The 17,698-nt window shown below is 33.6% G+C and overlaps 3 protein-coding genes across 3 annotated transcripts; 2 read left to right on the forward strand and 1 right to left on the reverse strand.

The window, feature by feature from the left end:
- The first annotated feature begins 1,535 nt into the window (after positions 1 to 1,535).
- LOC145015844 (amino acid transporter AVT1A-like) lies at positions 1,536 to 5,837 on the forward strand. Its single transcript, XM_078974319.1, has 13 exons — positions 1,536 to 1,659; positions 1,773 to 1,963; positions 2,674 to 2,960; positions 3,060 to 3,274; positions 3,549 to 3,572; positions 3,659 to 3,839; positions 3,951 to 4,167; positions 4,272 to 4,407; positions 4,672 to 4,689; positions 4,797 to 4,944; positions 5,051 to 5,094; positions 5,224 to 5,286; positions 5,529 to 5,837. The coding sequence occupies exons 2-13, from the start codon at positions 1,791 to 1,793 to the stop codon at positions 5,619 to 5,621; spliced, it is 1,599 nt and encodes a 532-aa protein (XP_078830445.1). The 5' UTR covers positions 1,536 to 1,659; positions 1,773 to 1,790; the 3' UTR covers positions 5,622 to 5,837.
- Positions 5,838 to 8,086: 2,249 nt separating this feature from the next.
- Positions 8,087 to 11,878, forward strand: LOC145015522 (actin-like). Its single transcript, XM_078974005.1, has 5 exons — positions 8,087 to 8,274; positions 9,352 to 9,424; positions 10,386 to 10,779; positions 10,866 to 11,479; positions 11,556 to 11,878. The coding sequence occupies exons 2-5, from the start codon at positions 9,365 to 9,367 to the stop codon at positions 11,619 to 11,621; spliced, it is 1,134 nt and encodes a 377-aa protein (XP_078830131.1). The 5' UTR covers positions 8,087 to 8,274; positions 9,352 to 9,364; the 3' UTR covers positions 11,622 to 11,878.
- A 932-nt stretch (positions 11,879 to 12,810) lies between these two features.
- LOC145017948 (protein PSK SIMULATOR 1-like) lies at positions 12,811 to 14,334 on the reverse strand. Its single transcript, XM_078975895.1, has one exon. It carries the CDS (start codon positions 14,255 to 14,257, stop codon positions 12,830 to 12,832), a length of 1,428 nt encoding a protein of 475 aa, XP_078832021.1. The 5' UTR covers positions 14,258 to 14,334; the 3' UTR covers positions 12,811 to 12,829.
- Between the last annotated feature and the right edge of the window lie 3,364 nt (positions 14,335 to 17,698).

Here is a 17,698-nt window from a genome sequence, read left to right on the forward strand (position 1 = left end):
AGGAACCACCAAATGGGTCCAAAACCCAAACACTAGGCTTAATAGAGTGAAGACTTAACCATTAAGCTCTTAATCTTCAACGACATAGCCCCAAAATGCAAATTTGACACCTAAGGGCTGGAAGACCACGTAAAGTTGCCAACTTTACGTTCATGCATGCCGAAGAGAAGCTCTAAAGCTCAAGTATGGTTTAATAAAGGACTTAATGCCTGCACGAGACCTAAATTCTTATAAAGCTTGCACCTTTTAACCAAAGGAGGCCACAAAATGCTCAGATTTAACAAGACCACCCATGAAACAACTTAACTCCTTAGACAACCCAACTATGAGCCGAAATCATAAAAAAACCCATAAGAGAAGATCTAATCAACAAGAAAGCAAGGTATGGACTTGATACCTCAAGGAGACTGCAACAAGTGGTGAGATTATGGATCTATGACCACCCTTCCAAGCTAGGCACCTTCAAACTCCAGAGCTCCTTCAAATGAGCACAAAAATCCACAGGAATCCAATCAAAATTTCAAGAACACCACCAAGAAAGCTCAAAAATCGATTTAGGGTTTTAGATAACAAATGGGGTTGGTAAGGAGGTCGGTTAAGGGGAATTAAGGCCTTTAAATAGGGTGTACCACCCTAAAAATTAGGGTTTCCTCCCCAACTGCCAACACGTTGTGTTAAGGCACCTCAACATGCCATGTGGGCTCATTAAACTCCGTGGCCAAAAACATCTCGAAACACTGTGTTGAGGCTCCAACACGCCGTGTCCCGAAGAGAAAACATAAACAACTTGGAAATAAATTCATACCGGGAAATAAAGCGTTACAACTTGCCATCCATATCACGAGACATACAAGTCTACAACATGCAAACCATCCCGAAGTCTAGACTGATACTAGCTCAACCCCAGGCGAAAACATAGATGCATATGGTCAGGAAATAAGAAAGATATTTGAATGCTTGTTCCTACTTGAAAGCAATATATCGAACAAGAACCATGCAATAAAGTAGGACAAAGAATTCTAAGGCTATTTATGATTCCACTTGAAGAGTGAGAAACCATGCAAATTGATAATCCTTACCACACCCAATGAAATCTCATCAAATATTATCTCTGGGTAAAGTATACCAAATCTAAGACACAATTTTCAGATGGTGGTGATGATGTGACAATCTTTGACATGTTAAGCATTCTATATTAGAGTTGTAAACGAACCGAACAAATAATTTATTCATGTTCATTCATTTAAGTTAGCCGAACAAACAAACGAGTGCTAAAGGAAACAAACGAGTTTTATTATTTATGTTCGTTCATTTAACATACTGCATTATACATATTCTTTCGTTTATATTCGTGAGGAGGTTAAAATGATTAAAAAATGTTAATGACTTGTGTATATCCCATTGATATACTCTCAGATGTCATATGTATGATCGGTCTTTATCAATGCCAAAAACTCGTGAACCGATAGAATCGCGTCCGTACACTTTGATTCTCTATTGAAATTACAGACGTACAATCAATAACCTTTCCACCTTCTGATAAGATTACGCCACGAACCCACAAATTTCGACAATTCTAGTAAACTCTATTTCTCGAACAACAACACTAGTGATACAAAATAAGATACCGACGTCTTTTTTCGCCAACAAATTTATCGAGTTAGCTTCATTTCTCTCTTTGGCTACTCGTGTTTTTTGTCGTATTTTGTCTGTTTTTTTGTCTATGAGCTTTCTAATCTTGATATAACCCTAAAATATTTGTGGGTTTTCAGTAAAAAGTTCTCCGAAAAATGGGAGACAAAGCAAACGATGAGTACTTCTTGGAGTATAATGAAGATGACGAAGTTCAATACGACGATGTCGAAAATAATGATAGTGACGATGGTAGCGATGACGATGCAAGTCGTAACTCTACGCGTTCTTCATCCCATTTCTCCTCTCGTCAATGGCCGCAGAGTTACAAGTTAGTTTCGCTTTCTCTCGCCCTTGTCTTAAGCTAGCTAGTCTTGTCCACCGAACATAGCAACGTACAGCCTTCACAGCATGCATTACAAGCTACTATAGCAGTGCTATGGCTTTGGCATATGTTGCTATGGAAACAGATCTGTTTCTCTGTGTTACTATTATTAATCTTGAAGAAGGCTAGAAATCTTGGTTTTCCACTTGATTTCTATTGAATCAGGGAAACAATCGTCCGATTTGTTTAGGCGTATAATGAAATCTGTCGTAATTAACTAATTATCATATATTATCAGTTAACATCTATTCTGGCAGAAGCTCCCATGGTCTCATGCTCATACGATGTGGGCCAATCTTGATATTGTTCTATAAATATGGCAAAAAGTTCGAAACTTTATATATAAGATGCTTTCTTGCTATGAACATATACACACACCTTGACTTTTGTGGTCAAAGGTATACCTTTTAAATTCAAAAGTTATATTGATTTTATCAAAATTGTAATCTTTGTTATGAAATTGCTTAATAATGCTCACGAATGATACCGATTTTAGAGCTGAATAGTTTATTCGACTTTAAAGTCAACCTAGAGTTTGTTCATATTTTTTTAATTGGGAGGAGCACATATTTAGCTACCCAAATGCATATTAATATGCAATTTCAATAACCATTAAAGTCCAATACGCAATTATAATGCTATTTTCTTGATTGCAGGCAGACAATTGATTCATATTCAATCACAGCAACACCAAATTTCGGACTCCTTAGATCTCCTTCTACCACTATATATTCATCCTTATATGATATTGGTATCGAAAGTAACTTTGATGCTGAAGCAAAAGCTCGGTTGCTATCCGAATGTGAAAAACTTTATAGCAAAGAGAATCTTGAAAAGATCACAAGGAAGATATCAACATGGTCAGGAAAGGGTTCTTTACACGAGCAACTTGGAGAACTTCCCATTAGCCATGGATGCAGTGTTACTCAGACTGTATTCAATGGTGAGAATCTCCAAAATGAATCTTTACAAATTCTTAATACTAAAGAAAGTGTAATTATGATTATAATGACTATATATTTTTTATAATATGGTGGAACAGCGGTGAATGTTATGGTTGGAGTTGGGCTTCTTTCTACACCATATACAATTGCACAAGCTGGTTGGGCGGGATTGGGAATGCTAGTTGTGTTTGGTGTTATATGTTGCTACACTGCTTCACTCATGAGGCATTGCTTTGAGAGTAAAGAAGGGATTCTTAGTTATCCGGATATTGGAGAAGCTGCATTTGGAAAATATGGGCGCCTCGTCATATCTGTAAGTTGACATGGCCCCACCTCCTACACAGGATAGGACAAAACAAGTTGTACTGTGTTTGACATGCATTGGACTGGTACCGAGACTCAGACCGATGCCAACGGTTCAAAAATTTTAATTTTTCGTCCACTCAGGTGAATTGTCTGTGCAAAAGACGAAAATGCCCTTACCATCATCATCATTGAAAATAACCCTAGAAAGCTTGTATAGTCCCGTGTAAGAAATGTGACCTATACGATTTATACAACTCCTGATACTTGTGGGTTTGGTGCAGATTGTCTTGTATACCGAGCTTTATGTAAGTGAAGCATTGATTCAATGGCTTTGTAATGATTTTCTTTCCCTCTTTCTGTTTCAACGGCTTTACATTTTGAACTTTTTCAGTCATATTGTGTGGAATTCATTATATTAGAAGGAGACAATCTCAATAGTTTGTTCCCTGGAGTGTCCTTAAATCTGGGTGGTTTTACTCTCGACTCCATGCACTTGTTTGCAATTGTCACTGCTGTCATTCTTATACCTACTGTCTTGTTGAAGAATGTCCGAGTAATTTCATATCTATCAGGTATCTTATACAGTATTTTATATATATATATATATATATATATATATATATATATATCTGCTAGTTGAAAATGAAGTTATATGAATAAATGCCAATTTTTTTTTTTTGCAGCTACTGGGGTATTGGCTACAGTTGTGGTTATCTTTTGTGTGTTTTACCTTGGGACAGTGAATGTTGGGTTTCATGAAAGTGGGCCCGCAGTTAAATGGAATGGTGTTCCGTTTGCTTTGGGCATTTATGTCTTTTGCTATTCTGGACATTCTGTGTTCCCAAATATATACCAGTCAATGTCTGACAAGACCAAGTTTAGCAAGGCCATGGTAATAGGGTATGGGACCAAACATTTACTTTTGTTTAATTATTAAATAAATATGAAAAAAGTAAAATGTTCCACGAGCTAATATCTTTTTGTTTTTTTTAAATGTATCTCAGTTTTTCATTGAGTGGGGCTATGTATGGGGCTGTTGCAATAATGGGGTTTCTCATGTTTGGTGAAAGTACCTTGTCTCAAATAACATTGAACATGCCAGATAATGTGATTGTTTCAAAACTTGCTTTGTGGATAGTGGTAAGTGTCAATTTAAAATAAACAGTAAATAAATTACATTTTCGTCCCTAAGTATTACTGTATTTTGCAATTTTGGTCCTTATTTGAGGTTATTGTAATATATTTTTGGTCTATGTCCCAAATAAAATGACTATTTTTGGTCCAGAAAATATAGTCATTTTACTATGAAAAGGGAACAAAAACATCAAATAAGGACAAAATTGCAAGTGGACTAAAAATGTAATAATTTGCTATGAGTATTAATATATGTTTAACAAATTGCAGGTCATCAACCCGTTCACCAAATATCCTTTTAATGATGATAACCAACTAGGAATAGAATTAAAATCCTCCTTTTTAGTTTTTAATTTCTATATCGTTTTATTTCACTTGTTTCCTTGACATTCTATAAATATGCTTTGCTTATGAATCCATTGGCTAGTGCCATAGAAGAGCTGTTACCTGCAAGAGTCTCGAGTAGCACTTGGTGTTATGTTCTTCTCAGAACAGCACTAGTCCTCTCTACAGTCTGTGTTGCAGTTCTCATTCCTTTCTTTGGTAAGATGGAATCATGGAATGGAATGGTTAATTCCATTGGAATTAGAAAATGCTGTTTGTTACTTTGTTTTGTGTGATGAACTGAATCTTGTATGTTTGACTGCAGGTGCTGTGATGGCATTGATGGGATCACTCCTATGTGTAATGGTGGTAAGTATGAAGTATCCACTTGACTTGATCCCTTTACATTCAAAACTAATATTCTTGCAAGGCTATTAATGTAATTCTTGAATTCTAGTGAAAGTGAAAACTTTTAATTTTGTATGTCCTTCAACACAGGCAATAGTATTGCCAGCTTTGCTGTTTCTGAAAATTCAAGGAAATAAGGCAACAACTACACAGGTAAGTTGCAGATCAAAACCATGACATGTGCTACACATGACAAGACATATAAGTGTGTACTGTGTTTGATTGGACTGGGACTGATGTCAGGTACAACAGTTTTGGGACAGAGACTCGCTCTTGATTTGTTGTTTGTGCAAAAAGACATAAATGCCCTTTCATCCTCATCCTTAAAAATGGCACAAGAATTCTATGTTTTTTTTTTCTTCTGATGGAATTTTATATGATGCTTGTGTACACAGATTGCTTTGAGTATTTCCATTATTGTGGTGGGTATCATGAGTGCTCTCGTGGGGACTTATTCGTCATTATCCAGTATTGTTACGGAATATTGAGGACATTTTTTGGGCCCACAAAGATGTGATTCGTCATTGTTTTAAGGCAAAATAGTTGTAGGAGGTTTTATTGGTAGCTACCGAGAGGTTATATTATATGATTGTCATTGAAAACAGCTCAATTTTATCACTTTTTTTTTGGTTCCATGTAACAAATTCAATTTACTTGGTATATGTTATGTTTCTATATAAAATTTGGTCATTATGAGTGGATAACACTTCGTACATTTAGGTGATAGCTAATATGAATTTCTTAAAGTTTGATAAAATATTCAAGTTGGCTGAAGTCTTGTGCCAAAGGCCCAAATATAGGAGAGAATATTATGCATACTTTTGTATGCGTGCAGCCATATGGATGTCACGGTCGCTTATACGCAAATTCTTATTAGAAATCCTCAAACTATTTGGCAAAAATAAATTTCTCATATCGTATTTGGTAATTAATAACAAGAAAAGCAAGATGATCACATGATTTGAACTCAAATCGATTAATAACTAGTTGTGAGACATATCTATTTAGCGACGAGTCTAGAACACAAACATACATACAAACTGATATATAAAAATAAAATAGTCAAAAAATATTGGTAGTGGGTTGGGTCGTATAAGAAAAAAACGATTTAAATCATTAACAACTGTATCAAAAAAGGTTTAATATCTTGAAATATTGTGACAATTGAATCATTACTAACAATATCTAAAACAAAATTTTTAATATATGACATAAATTATGACTTAAAAAGTATATTTGTTTATTTTTTTAAATGGATAATTAAGTATTTGGACTACGAGATATATAATATAGGCTTTAAAAGTTATGATTTATATCAACTCTTTGTGAAGCTTAATAAGATAGATCATTTATAAAATTTTAGGTAGTTCATAAATAAACTTTATACATTACTTATATAAAGAAAAAAAGATTTAGATAGGTCAAGTGACACACCTTCACAATATGTATATTTGTCCCTGCATGTATTATATTGGTTAATTTAAAAAAAATTTAAATATAAAGATCTAAATATTTAATAACTTTGAATTTATAAAAAATAAAAAAATAATGAATTATTATAATAGAATTGTTTGTTTGTTTTTTTTTTTTAAATTTAAATAAATAATTTAAATAAATAAACAAAATAACTAATGAACTTTAATTTTGAGAATTTTTAAAAAAAATGTAAGTTAATTAATAATATTTATATCTATTTATTACTATATTCTAAATGTTACAAGATTTTGGTGGAAACACATACATCAACTCCAACATAGCAACAAAGAAAACTCTTTGAAAAGCAAATTCGTATTTACCAAAAATAATAATGTAATATTGTTTGTTTTATTCTATTCATTACTCTTATTAGATCATATAGTTTATAACTTTATTGGTATTATATGTGTCCATTTATATACTTTTAGTTCTACTAGTTTGTATGTTTACTATATATCTTTTCTTTCTATTCTAATAAATGAATAAATTTATTTTTCTATTGACAAATGTCAAAATATTAGAAATTCTCATCTTCTACTATAATAAATGAAGGTTTTTTTGCCACATGTCTTCTTCTCATTCATTTAGACACATGAAATTTTATAGATTTTTTAAATTTTTTATTTTCCACTTGTCATTTTATCGTATTTTTCATTTTATTAATTTAAAATTTCACATTTAATGTGTAAGGTAATATATATGTAAATTATTTATTAGAAAGAATTTATATATGTAATGTAATCAATACATTAAAGTCTTATTAATTTTAATAATTCAATTTTTTTCTTATTTTTCTTATAAATTCAAACTTTTCAAATTGTTAAAATTTTATATTTGTTTTTTAATTAAACCCATGTAATACATAGTTAATACTATATGCCACTTATCATGCCATATGTCAACCTATTAATTCTTCATTTTAAATTTTAAATTTTAAATCCCCACTCTAATTATATTAAATTAATAATTAATTATTTATTTCAATTTTCAAATTTTAAATTTCACATTCTATATATATTAAATTAATAACATTAGAATAAAAAATAAAATAATATATATATATATATATATATATATATTATAAGGTGATATAATTTTATATATTTATTTAAATCAATGTATATTATTTTATATAACTAAAAAATATCTCTTAATTAATAATTTATTTAAAATAATTGATTAATAATTTCAAATTTTTATTATAAAAATTTAATTAATTTTATAACAGTGACTCTTACGGGTGATAAACTAACGAAAATATTTATGAAACAATAAAATCATATGATAAACCGATTTAAGATATTTTTTTTATGAAACAATAAAATCATATGATAAACTGATTTAAGATATGACTATAATAGAACCAGAATGTAAAATAAAAATATGACGTGGCATTACTAGTTTTGGCAAACATTGCAAAAAGAATTGACCCAGATAAACAAACTAATTTTAGAATTTTTGATTTGTTGCGGGAGCACGAACAAAATGGAATGGGTGGTGTAGCGATCTCCCGAATTTCAAGTACATTTTACCCTTCCATTTCCCCATTTACACACACTCGCCCAAGGTAAATCTGAGTGTTTCTTTCCAAAAGCCAGGTCCATTCTCTCTCGCTAACGATCACGATCACGATCACGATCAATCAACTTTTGCAATTCTTGATAGGTAAATCCTCTCGATTCTCGAATTATTATCATCTTTCTTCTTTCATTATACTCTCGAATGCGTTCGATTTCGGTTCCTGTTAACATAGTCTTCGTTTTTGATTCTGTGCATGGCACTTATTTGTGATATAATTCGATGCGATTAACGACTGATCTGTTTATTTTGTGTTTGGAGACGATATCTTTTCCTCATTTCAATCCCATCATTCCGCTGTCATTTTATTATCGAGATGCCTGTTTTGTTTGTTTCTTGTAGTGATTTGACGTTATGATCTGCAAGCATTTGTTTCTAATTCCATTAATCGGATATTGCATTATGGAATCGATTTGAGATCCGATTATTTTATCGTCGGTTGTTTTCATGTACCGCAGACCTATAACATCTTCCACATTTACGATCACAAATTCGCTTCTCAATGATATCATCAAATTGTTCCACATTTGAATGTTGTGTTTCCCTGCGAACCAATTTTCCCCAAATTATACGTACATGACATATATATTTGCTTACATATACATCTATCTTTGTATACACACACATACTTGTACATGCACATAAATACATACATATTCGTGTACGTATCTATGTATTAATTGATGTATTTTATGCATATTATCAACACATATACACATAAATTAGCCTTGCATTTTAGATTTTCTTAACTCGACGTGGTGTGTGACAATTGACAAACGTTTACTTTTCAGAAAACCATAAATCATTTTCTACACTTGATCTTGATATTTCATGGTTAAAAAAAAATTCTTTGCAAAACACTGTTTCGTTTTGTTATTAAATAGAAATCACAACATTTTATACATTCCAGATCATGTGAATAGAAAACAGAAATTGTAAATGTTACAATACGAGATCAAGTTGCTATGTTTTGCTGATTCTTGACAATGATGAATGGTTTTGTAAATTATCTTTGATGTATTCATGGTGGATGATCTATGTTCATCCCAGATATATTGTTGTTGACAACAAATTTTGACATTTGACATCATAAAAAACTACCTTCCATGTCTTTTGATGATTATTGCACTGAATCTACGTTTCATCTTTCCTATTTTCTTACAGGCTTTGAGTTAAAATGGCAGATGGAGAGGATATTCAGCCACTTGTCTGCGACAATGGAACTGGAATGGTTAAGGTATCAATTCGAATGTGGTGTTGTAGTTTTGTAGCTAAACTACTTTACTCTCATACTCTTTTGAGGTCAATTGTTTTGTTTCTTGTTGTGTTTATTTTTGGGGAGTGAATTCCTATTTCATAGCTCCCCTCAAAATAAATGCAGCATTTTATCCGATATATGGTTTAATAACAATGTTGGCCATTCATGGAAAATATCCAAAATATCACAAAAAATTGCAAAACATAGCACTTTGTGGGCCAAAATGCTACAATGCTTTGTTTTGGTTACTAATGCACATGTGGTCAAATCTAATTTTAAAAAATGGAACGCTAAATGCAAGAAACAACAATGCAGTTTCATTTTTCCTCTTATGTAATTCCAAAATTGTTCATATTAAGGCCTTGTAACGGGTAACTTGGTAATTTGAAATCTAATAATATGGCCCATGTTAACAAGTTTTTATTCCACGTCACCTTCCAAATAGGATGTCCATGTGGAATACCTACTGACAGTCCACATAGGATGTCCATGTGGAATACTTGCACACATATTTTTTTTGGTTATGTTTGAGGCTTAAATTTTCTATCCAAATTGTTTTCCATTTATAAAATTTTTTCTAAAACTTCTTAGGCAAATAAGTCAACAATGGGCCGAGCTGACATGGCAGAAATAGTCCACATAATTGTGATTTGGTGTCTATGTCTGCAAAGTAAAAAATGGGTTTACTGGCTACCCTTTAATCCGGTTATCTACATATGTAACTGTATATGCTATTTTTAAAGTCCAATGCCTTAATTAGAATAAAGTTGAAAGCACACTACTATATATAAATGAAAGTAAGTTGTTGTTTCTTGCATGTAGCCCAAATAGAAATGTTGCTTTCATTCAAAAGTCAAAACATCCAAAAGGAAATTGTTAAGTTGATATATATTTTTTGGAGTAGAAGTAGGCTGCTATTTGTGTGTTTACTATTATTTAGGCTGGATTCGCTGGAGATGATGCACCAAGAGCTGTTTTCCCTAGCATCGTTGGACGCCCACGTCACACTGGAGTGATGGTTGGCATGGGACAAAAGGACGCATACGTAGGTGACGAGGCTCAATCCAAAAGGGGTATTTTAACTCTAAAATACCCAATCGAACACGGTATTGTCAACAACTGGGATGACATGGAGAAAATCTGGCATCACACTTTCTACAACGAACTCCGTGTGGCCCCCGAGGAACATCCGGTTCTTCTCACAGAAGCACCTCTCAACCCAAAAGCCAATCGTGAAAAAATGACCCAAATCATGTTTGAAACCTTCAATGCCCCTGCTATGTATGTTGCAATTCAGGCTGTCCTTTCACTCTACGCCAGTGGTCGTACCACCGGTAAGTAACTTCCCTTAATTAGTTACATAATTGGTTGCATAATTGGTTACTGAGTGAGAGTGGTTGGTTTTGCAATTAATTTGCAGGTATTGTTCTGGATTCTGGAGATGGTGTGAGTCATACTGTGCCGATTTATGAAGGATATGCACTCCCGCATGCTATATTGCGTTTGGATCTTGCTGGGCGTGATCTGACGGATGCGCTGATGAAGATTCTGACTGAGAGGGGTTATTCGTTCACGACTAGTGCTGAGAGAGAAATTGTGAGGGACATGAAAGAGAAGTTGGCGTATATTGCGTTGGATTTTGAGCAGGAGCTGGAAACATCCAAGACTAGCTCTGCTGTGGAGAAGAGCTTTGAGCTGCCCGACGGGCAGGTGATTACCATTGGTGCTGAGCGTTTCAGGTGCCCGGAGGTTCTGTTCCAGCCATCCATGATCGGAATGGAAGCTGCTGGGATTCATGAGACCACTTATAATTCTATCATGAAGTGTGACGTGGATATTAGGAAGGATTTGTATGGTAACATTGTTCTCAGTGGTGGGACCACTATGTTCCCTGGTATTGCTGATAGAATGAGCAAGGAAATTACTGCTTTAGCCCCCAGCAGCATGAAAATCAAAGTCGTCGCCCCACCTGAAAGGAAGTACAGTGTCTGGATCGGTGGCTCCATCTTGGCTTCTCTTAGCACCTTCCAGCAGGTAAATTTTTTACTCACTTTGACTTTGGCTTTGACATAAATAAATAATTCTTAATAATTATCAATTGTGAATACAGATGTGGATTGCTAAGGCTGAATACGATGAGTCGGGCCCATCCATTGTGCACAGGAAATGTTTCTAAACATGAGGATTGATGACACAGGAAAATAATAATAAAAGGTGGTACTACTGAATTGAGTACTCTGTCTGTTTGGTGAGAGGAAAATGCTGCTGCCCATTTCTTCTTACATATTCTTCTACAATTTTTTTTTTTTTTTTTTTCAGTTTTTTGGTAGTTGAAATAGTAATACAATCTGCATTTACATTTACATTTGCACTTGATTGTTGTTTTTGTTTCGATACTACTGTGTCTGTTTCTATAAATGAATTACTTACGTCCCTTAATTGGAAACCATTTATTACTCCTTTTAAACTAAACCTTATCAGCATTTTACCAAGTACTAGGTAATTTGGGAAACAAGATGAATACCGATTCATCACATCCACAATATATGCATATTAGAAATTAGAAAAAGTCACAACTCACAACCATACATGCTATTGGATGTTTATTAGACATAGTTATCTAATCATCGATTACTAAATGAAACGAATACAAAGTTAGAAATTGACTTATGGATCCAAACGACATCACTACTGAAAAGTGAAAACGAAGTTTATTTATTAATATCTTAGGAAGTTACGCCAAGTATACATATGTATATAGCCGCTTTGAACACAACTATAAATGTTTGCAGTTTGAAAGTTTTGATAAACAAAATAGCCCATGGCTTATGCCTAACTCCAAAGGACTCCATATTTACAGAAAGACATAAAAATCATATTAATAAGATTTTTAAAAACTGATTAATATTCATAATAACATGTACATAATCCATACTAATAAAACAACATTATGGGGAAGGGTAAAGGGGGATCATCATAAGCACTATCAATCAATAGTATAATGACAATCAAATATTATCTTCGATGACAGTTTTTTTCTAAAGTTTTTTACTGTTACAAAAAATTTTTGAAAAGTTTTTTTCTATACAAGCAAACTTTTCTAAAAGGTCAATTCGAACACTTATTATTTAATCCTATGTTGCATCAGGTGTGGTCTAATAAATTGGTATCATGTTGTTGCTCTAATAGTAATTAATTTGTTCATCTTTGTTGTAGTCCCTGTCTTTAATTGTTTTCTCTTGCATTTTACTAGTGGTGTTTTAAATAATTGTCTCCGGTCCAATGGAAAATTTTTTATTATTCATTTGAATATATCATGTACAAGTGTTTTTTTTTTTTTTTTTTTAAACTTCAGACATGTCCACCATGCGTCACCCGCCACCATCAAGCTGCAGGCATCCGGCGACTCTTCTGTTGCATGTATATAAAACTTAAACCCACTAATACCTCAACAATGGCAGCTTCCGTCTTCTCCTTGTCTGAGAAATGCAATGTCTGCAATAACAGCACAGGAGGCCTGGCGTCAAAACGAGTCATCTCCACTCTCCTCTCCCGTGCCCACAACAAGGTGTTGTGCGCCATGGGTGAAAGCCACATGAATATACTCCTCAATGCTTCCTTCATCTTCTGCTTCCCACCATTGTTGCCCTTGCAATCCCTGAGCCTCCTGATCTTCACCTTAACCATCGCTCTCATATTTTTTGGCAACATTCGATACATCTCATCCCGCACATCATCTTTTATGGTCTTTCTCACCATGTTTTCCTCCGCCATCATGATGAGGTTGGCGTAAAGAATCTGAAGACGGGACCCGCCAACAGTATTGGGACCGGCGTCGTGGAATACCTGGTCGGTTTTGGCTCCCTCAGTCGGAATCGACGTATCGGGGTTTGGGTTTATCCGAGCCAAGTTTTTTTTGGATTTGGATTTCACGAGTTTTGACGGAGGAGATCTTGGTTCATGATGATGAACAATCCAGAGTCTTGGCCGAGGAGATTTGTTGTCAGGCGTTCTGGGCTCGATAAACCAGATTTCAGATGGGATTTGTGCAGTAACGTGTTTTTGTCTGCCGGTGTATGCCGTTGGTAAATCAGACACGTATGGTCCAAACACCATGCAAATCCGGGCATAAATTATGCATACAACTCTTGACGTCAGCCTAACCACTTTTTCGAAAGGCAGGGTCCATAAATTCAGTTTTGTGTGATGAACATGTTGTTTCCAGGGCTGTGCATGCGGGATTCTCCATTCAATGGCCGGGAACTTCATCATGTTCTTGAACGGCACCGGAGAATTCATTTTCTTCTCCGGCGCTTCCAATCCCGGAGAACAATGCATCGAACCATACAAACCCAACGTCGCCGACAAGAATCTCTTCAACTTACGAATTTTCTTCTTTGTTTTACTTGTCCCATACTCAAATTTCCGCAAATCCGTCGTTCCTGATTTAATATCAGTGTAAACCCTATCGAATGAATTCAACGTCAAATCCGAACATTTCCGGCCAAGCCTTGCAACTACGATTGCAGCTTTGTCAAGATCTTCGATCTTTTCCGCACACGCTAGATTTAGGAGATACCCTTCGTCATCAGAATTGAGATAAACAACGCCTTTAGATTTAAAGATTTCTTTCCTGAGGTTCAAGATTTCAGGATCGGAGAGAGATCTGTAGAGGGAAAGAAGGCGGGATACGGTCTTAGCAGCCTCGAATACGAGGATTCCAAGGGGGATATTTGCGGGTTGTTCGTTGGGTGATCTTTTGACGCCGCCATTGTTGCCGTTGAGACAAGCAATGGAAGCGAAAGCCACCATGATTGGAGGGTTTGTGAAGATGTTACATACGTTTTGTTTTTGTTTTGGTGATGATGAAGAAAATGCGGGAGAAGGGGTAGACCATGAGGGTGGGGTCGGGGTTGGGGACTTGGGGTTATGTTCATGATTATGGTTTCTGATAGTTGGAAACGTTGTTGCCTAAAACTGGATATGGATTGTGGACAGGGTGTGGGCGTCATAGGGGCTGTTAATCCAAGAAGACACAAAAGTCGTAAAAGCGCGCTGTTGGTGTATATTTATACGTATATTTATACTACCAAAAAAAAAAAAAAAAAAACCCTAGACTATATTCCAATACACATGTTTAGTCACTTTACTTCCAAAGTTCCAATATTGGTATATATTTATAGTTTTATACTACAAAAAAAAAAAAAAAAAAAAAAAATCCAAATTCAACGTGTCTTTAATAAACATACAATATTTTATATCTTGGATTTCCTTAAAGAAATACATTGGTTTTTATTAAGGCTTGTTCGGCAAAACTAGCTGGTAGCGGGTAGCGGTTAGCGGTTAGCGGGTGATTGATAGCGGACAACTTTTGATTTTAGAGTGTTTTGTTGAAAGCTACTCCATGTAGCTTTTGATTTTGGAGCGTTTTGTTTAGGCTAAAAGCTAAACGCTCCCGTCAACGAACGATACTTTTTCTTTTTTACTAGTATTTTCTTAAAAGTTAGAAGCCAGAAGCTCCCAAAAACTGCGTGACGAACACGCCCTACGAGTTAACATATGCACATCATATTAATTTCTTACTCAAAGACATTGAATTCTCTCTATAAAGTTTTAGACATCCATAATATATTTTGAAGTCTATAGATTATTAGAATGACATGTCACCAATCTATTTTTTATATGATTTTATAATTTATTTTCATATAACACAATAAACTCTATAAAGTTTCAATGAAACATATTTTTATAAAAAAGGATCATTTATTTGTTAATCATTTAACTTTCCTATTGAACAATTGAATGAGCATTGAGTTTCATATGTATTGAACGCAAACATGTCATTTTAATATAATTTAGTTTCATCCATTGAATATCGACTTGCCATTCCACCTCATTTAATTATTTCATTAGACTATTTATGCATTATGGATGCTTTGAGCTCAGTTGTTAGGAGCGCTTGAGGATGACTTTTACCGGTAACAATGTATGTTTTCTCTAAGGGGTGGAGAGATAAGAATGTTGAAGTGTTCACAACACCATTTTTGTTTTGTGATATAAAAATACATATGATGGGGGATGTTGTAGTTTTCCTTTACTATCTTTTATATGCAAGTCAACTTTTTAGAAACAGTAACGCATTCAAAGAACTGATAAGAAGCTAGCCAAGAAGAAATAGATATTAGAGCTAAAAAATACAACAAAAATAACAAAAAAACTAATTGGTATACATTATACTATATGCATCTTGAGTACACTCGACTAAAAGAGTCTGGGACAAAAGACAAAACAATAAGATCATTCTTACTCAAGTTATTGTATATGGACTGGTTGGTAAGGCGAGCAAGTGCGATGTGTACTGCCTTAAATCACATTTGAAGCAACTATTTACATGTTGAATTAGTTATTATATCACATACATATGAGGTCAAATATTACACTTTATAGATATAGAGTATCATGTTTGACTTAATATCATTTTTTTTTAATACAATCTTTGAGATTTTATTAGCTTAGCTTTTCTATGAGGTCTATGACAACTCCCCATATTTCAAGAACCTATATGAATTCTATGATTAAAGACATGTAGTTACTGAGAAGAATTTTTATAAATGAAAGTTTAAGTATGCATGATAAAGAAAGTATAGGAAAATATTTAAGTCAATTGGATTTGGAATGAAGTAGTTATGGTCATCTGAATAAGATCTACTTGTTTAAAGCCTAAAAGTGGTAAAAAAATGGGTAAACATCCATGTTTATGAGCTAATAAGTATAAATTAGGAGAACATTAAGACACACTTTGGTAAGAAGAAGTTGTAGAGTTTGAAATCAACCTTCCATGAATATAAGATTCATTAAAATTGGAATTCATATGAGTAAGTTATTCATGTATGAATTTAGAAGAAAATTGCAGCATAACACATAAAAGTGTACTAAGTGTTAGAATGAGTACGCTTAGGAACCTATGTTTTAGGCTATAATAATGTGGTAAGACATTAACCATTAAGTGAATTATTTAGCTTAATAAATATACAAGTAGTAAAAAGAATCAACCCTAATGGATTATATATGAAAAAGTTATGATTATTGAAAGTTGGTTGTAAACTCATTCAGTACTAACCGAATGGAAGAATAAAACGAGTTTAACGATCGTTATAAAATGAGTTATGTAATGCTTAATACCAGTGTTGTAAAAATCCTGATTAGGTCCTGATTAATCTTTGATTAGTACTTAGGTGCCACACGACCGAATAGAAGGTGCCTAACAATTAATCTATGTCTACACAATGAAGAAGTAGTAGCAAATGATAAAATTTTAACGCTTTGAAAAAGTTTTATCTTAATAGAAACTGTTTGAGGAATGATTATTATTGTATTAATCATATTAACATATTTTGTTATGATATTAATAGTATTAATAAACTTTGTTATGATATTAGTCATATTTAATTTTTAACAATTCAATGAATTAACAATTTAGGGTCCCCAATTAATCTTCCGATTAATCTCGCCTAGATGATTAAACTATTAACCCTAATTCACCGACTCGCTAACATTGAGCGTTTTTTTTATAAAACCATGCTTAATATTTGAAACCACTTTTTAATGATTAATAAGTGATTTAGGATAAATGGGAAGAGCCCATGAAACATAATAAAGAAATTTATGATTTTTTTATGAAAAGTTCAAAATGTACCAAAAAGCTACTCTAGGCTAAGAATATATGCCTTAATGATGTCTAAATTATATGTATAATATTTCATTGAAAATCTATTTAAAAATACTAAACAATAAAAGAAACCTCAGGCCAAACAGGATTCAAATGAGGAAGTTATGACAATGACAAAACTAAAGAAGGAACGGAAGAAAACATGAGATTTCAAGAAAATTTACTAAGACTAAAAAGTGGTTTGTAAGCTATTTGAATCATGCAGACAAGGCCACATGGTCACATGGCCCACATAAGGTATGTCTACCAAGCTTTGATTGGTGCATGGGACAAACCACCTTTCATTCTCTTTGTAACATTCGGTTTCAGGAAGTTCTCATTTCGAACTTTTGAATGTATTAATAAATTAATATAAGTACAATTTAAGTCAAAATTAATTAGTTAGAATTGTGGGTATCGTCAATACCTTCGTGTGCATATAAAGATAACTGAAATTGGAGTTGAAATGAAGAAATTATGATCGTTTGAAATTGAAGCTGGAAACCAGAAAATCGGGAGTTTTTCCAAAAAGCATAGAGCACCCT

Source organism: Lactuca saligna, chromosome 9, assembly GCF_052625555.1.
Source record: "Lactuca saligna cultivar CGN05327 chromosome 9, ASM5262555v1, whole genome shotgun sequence".
NCBI lineage: Eukaryota > Viridiplantae > Streptophyta > Magnoliopsida > Asterales > Asteraceae > Lactuca > Lactuca saligna.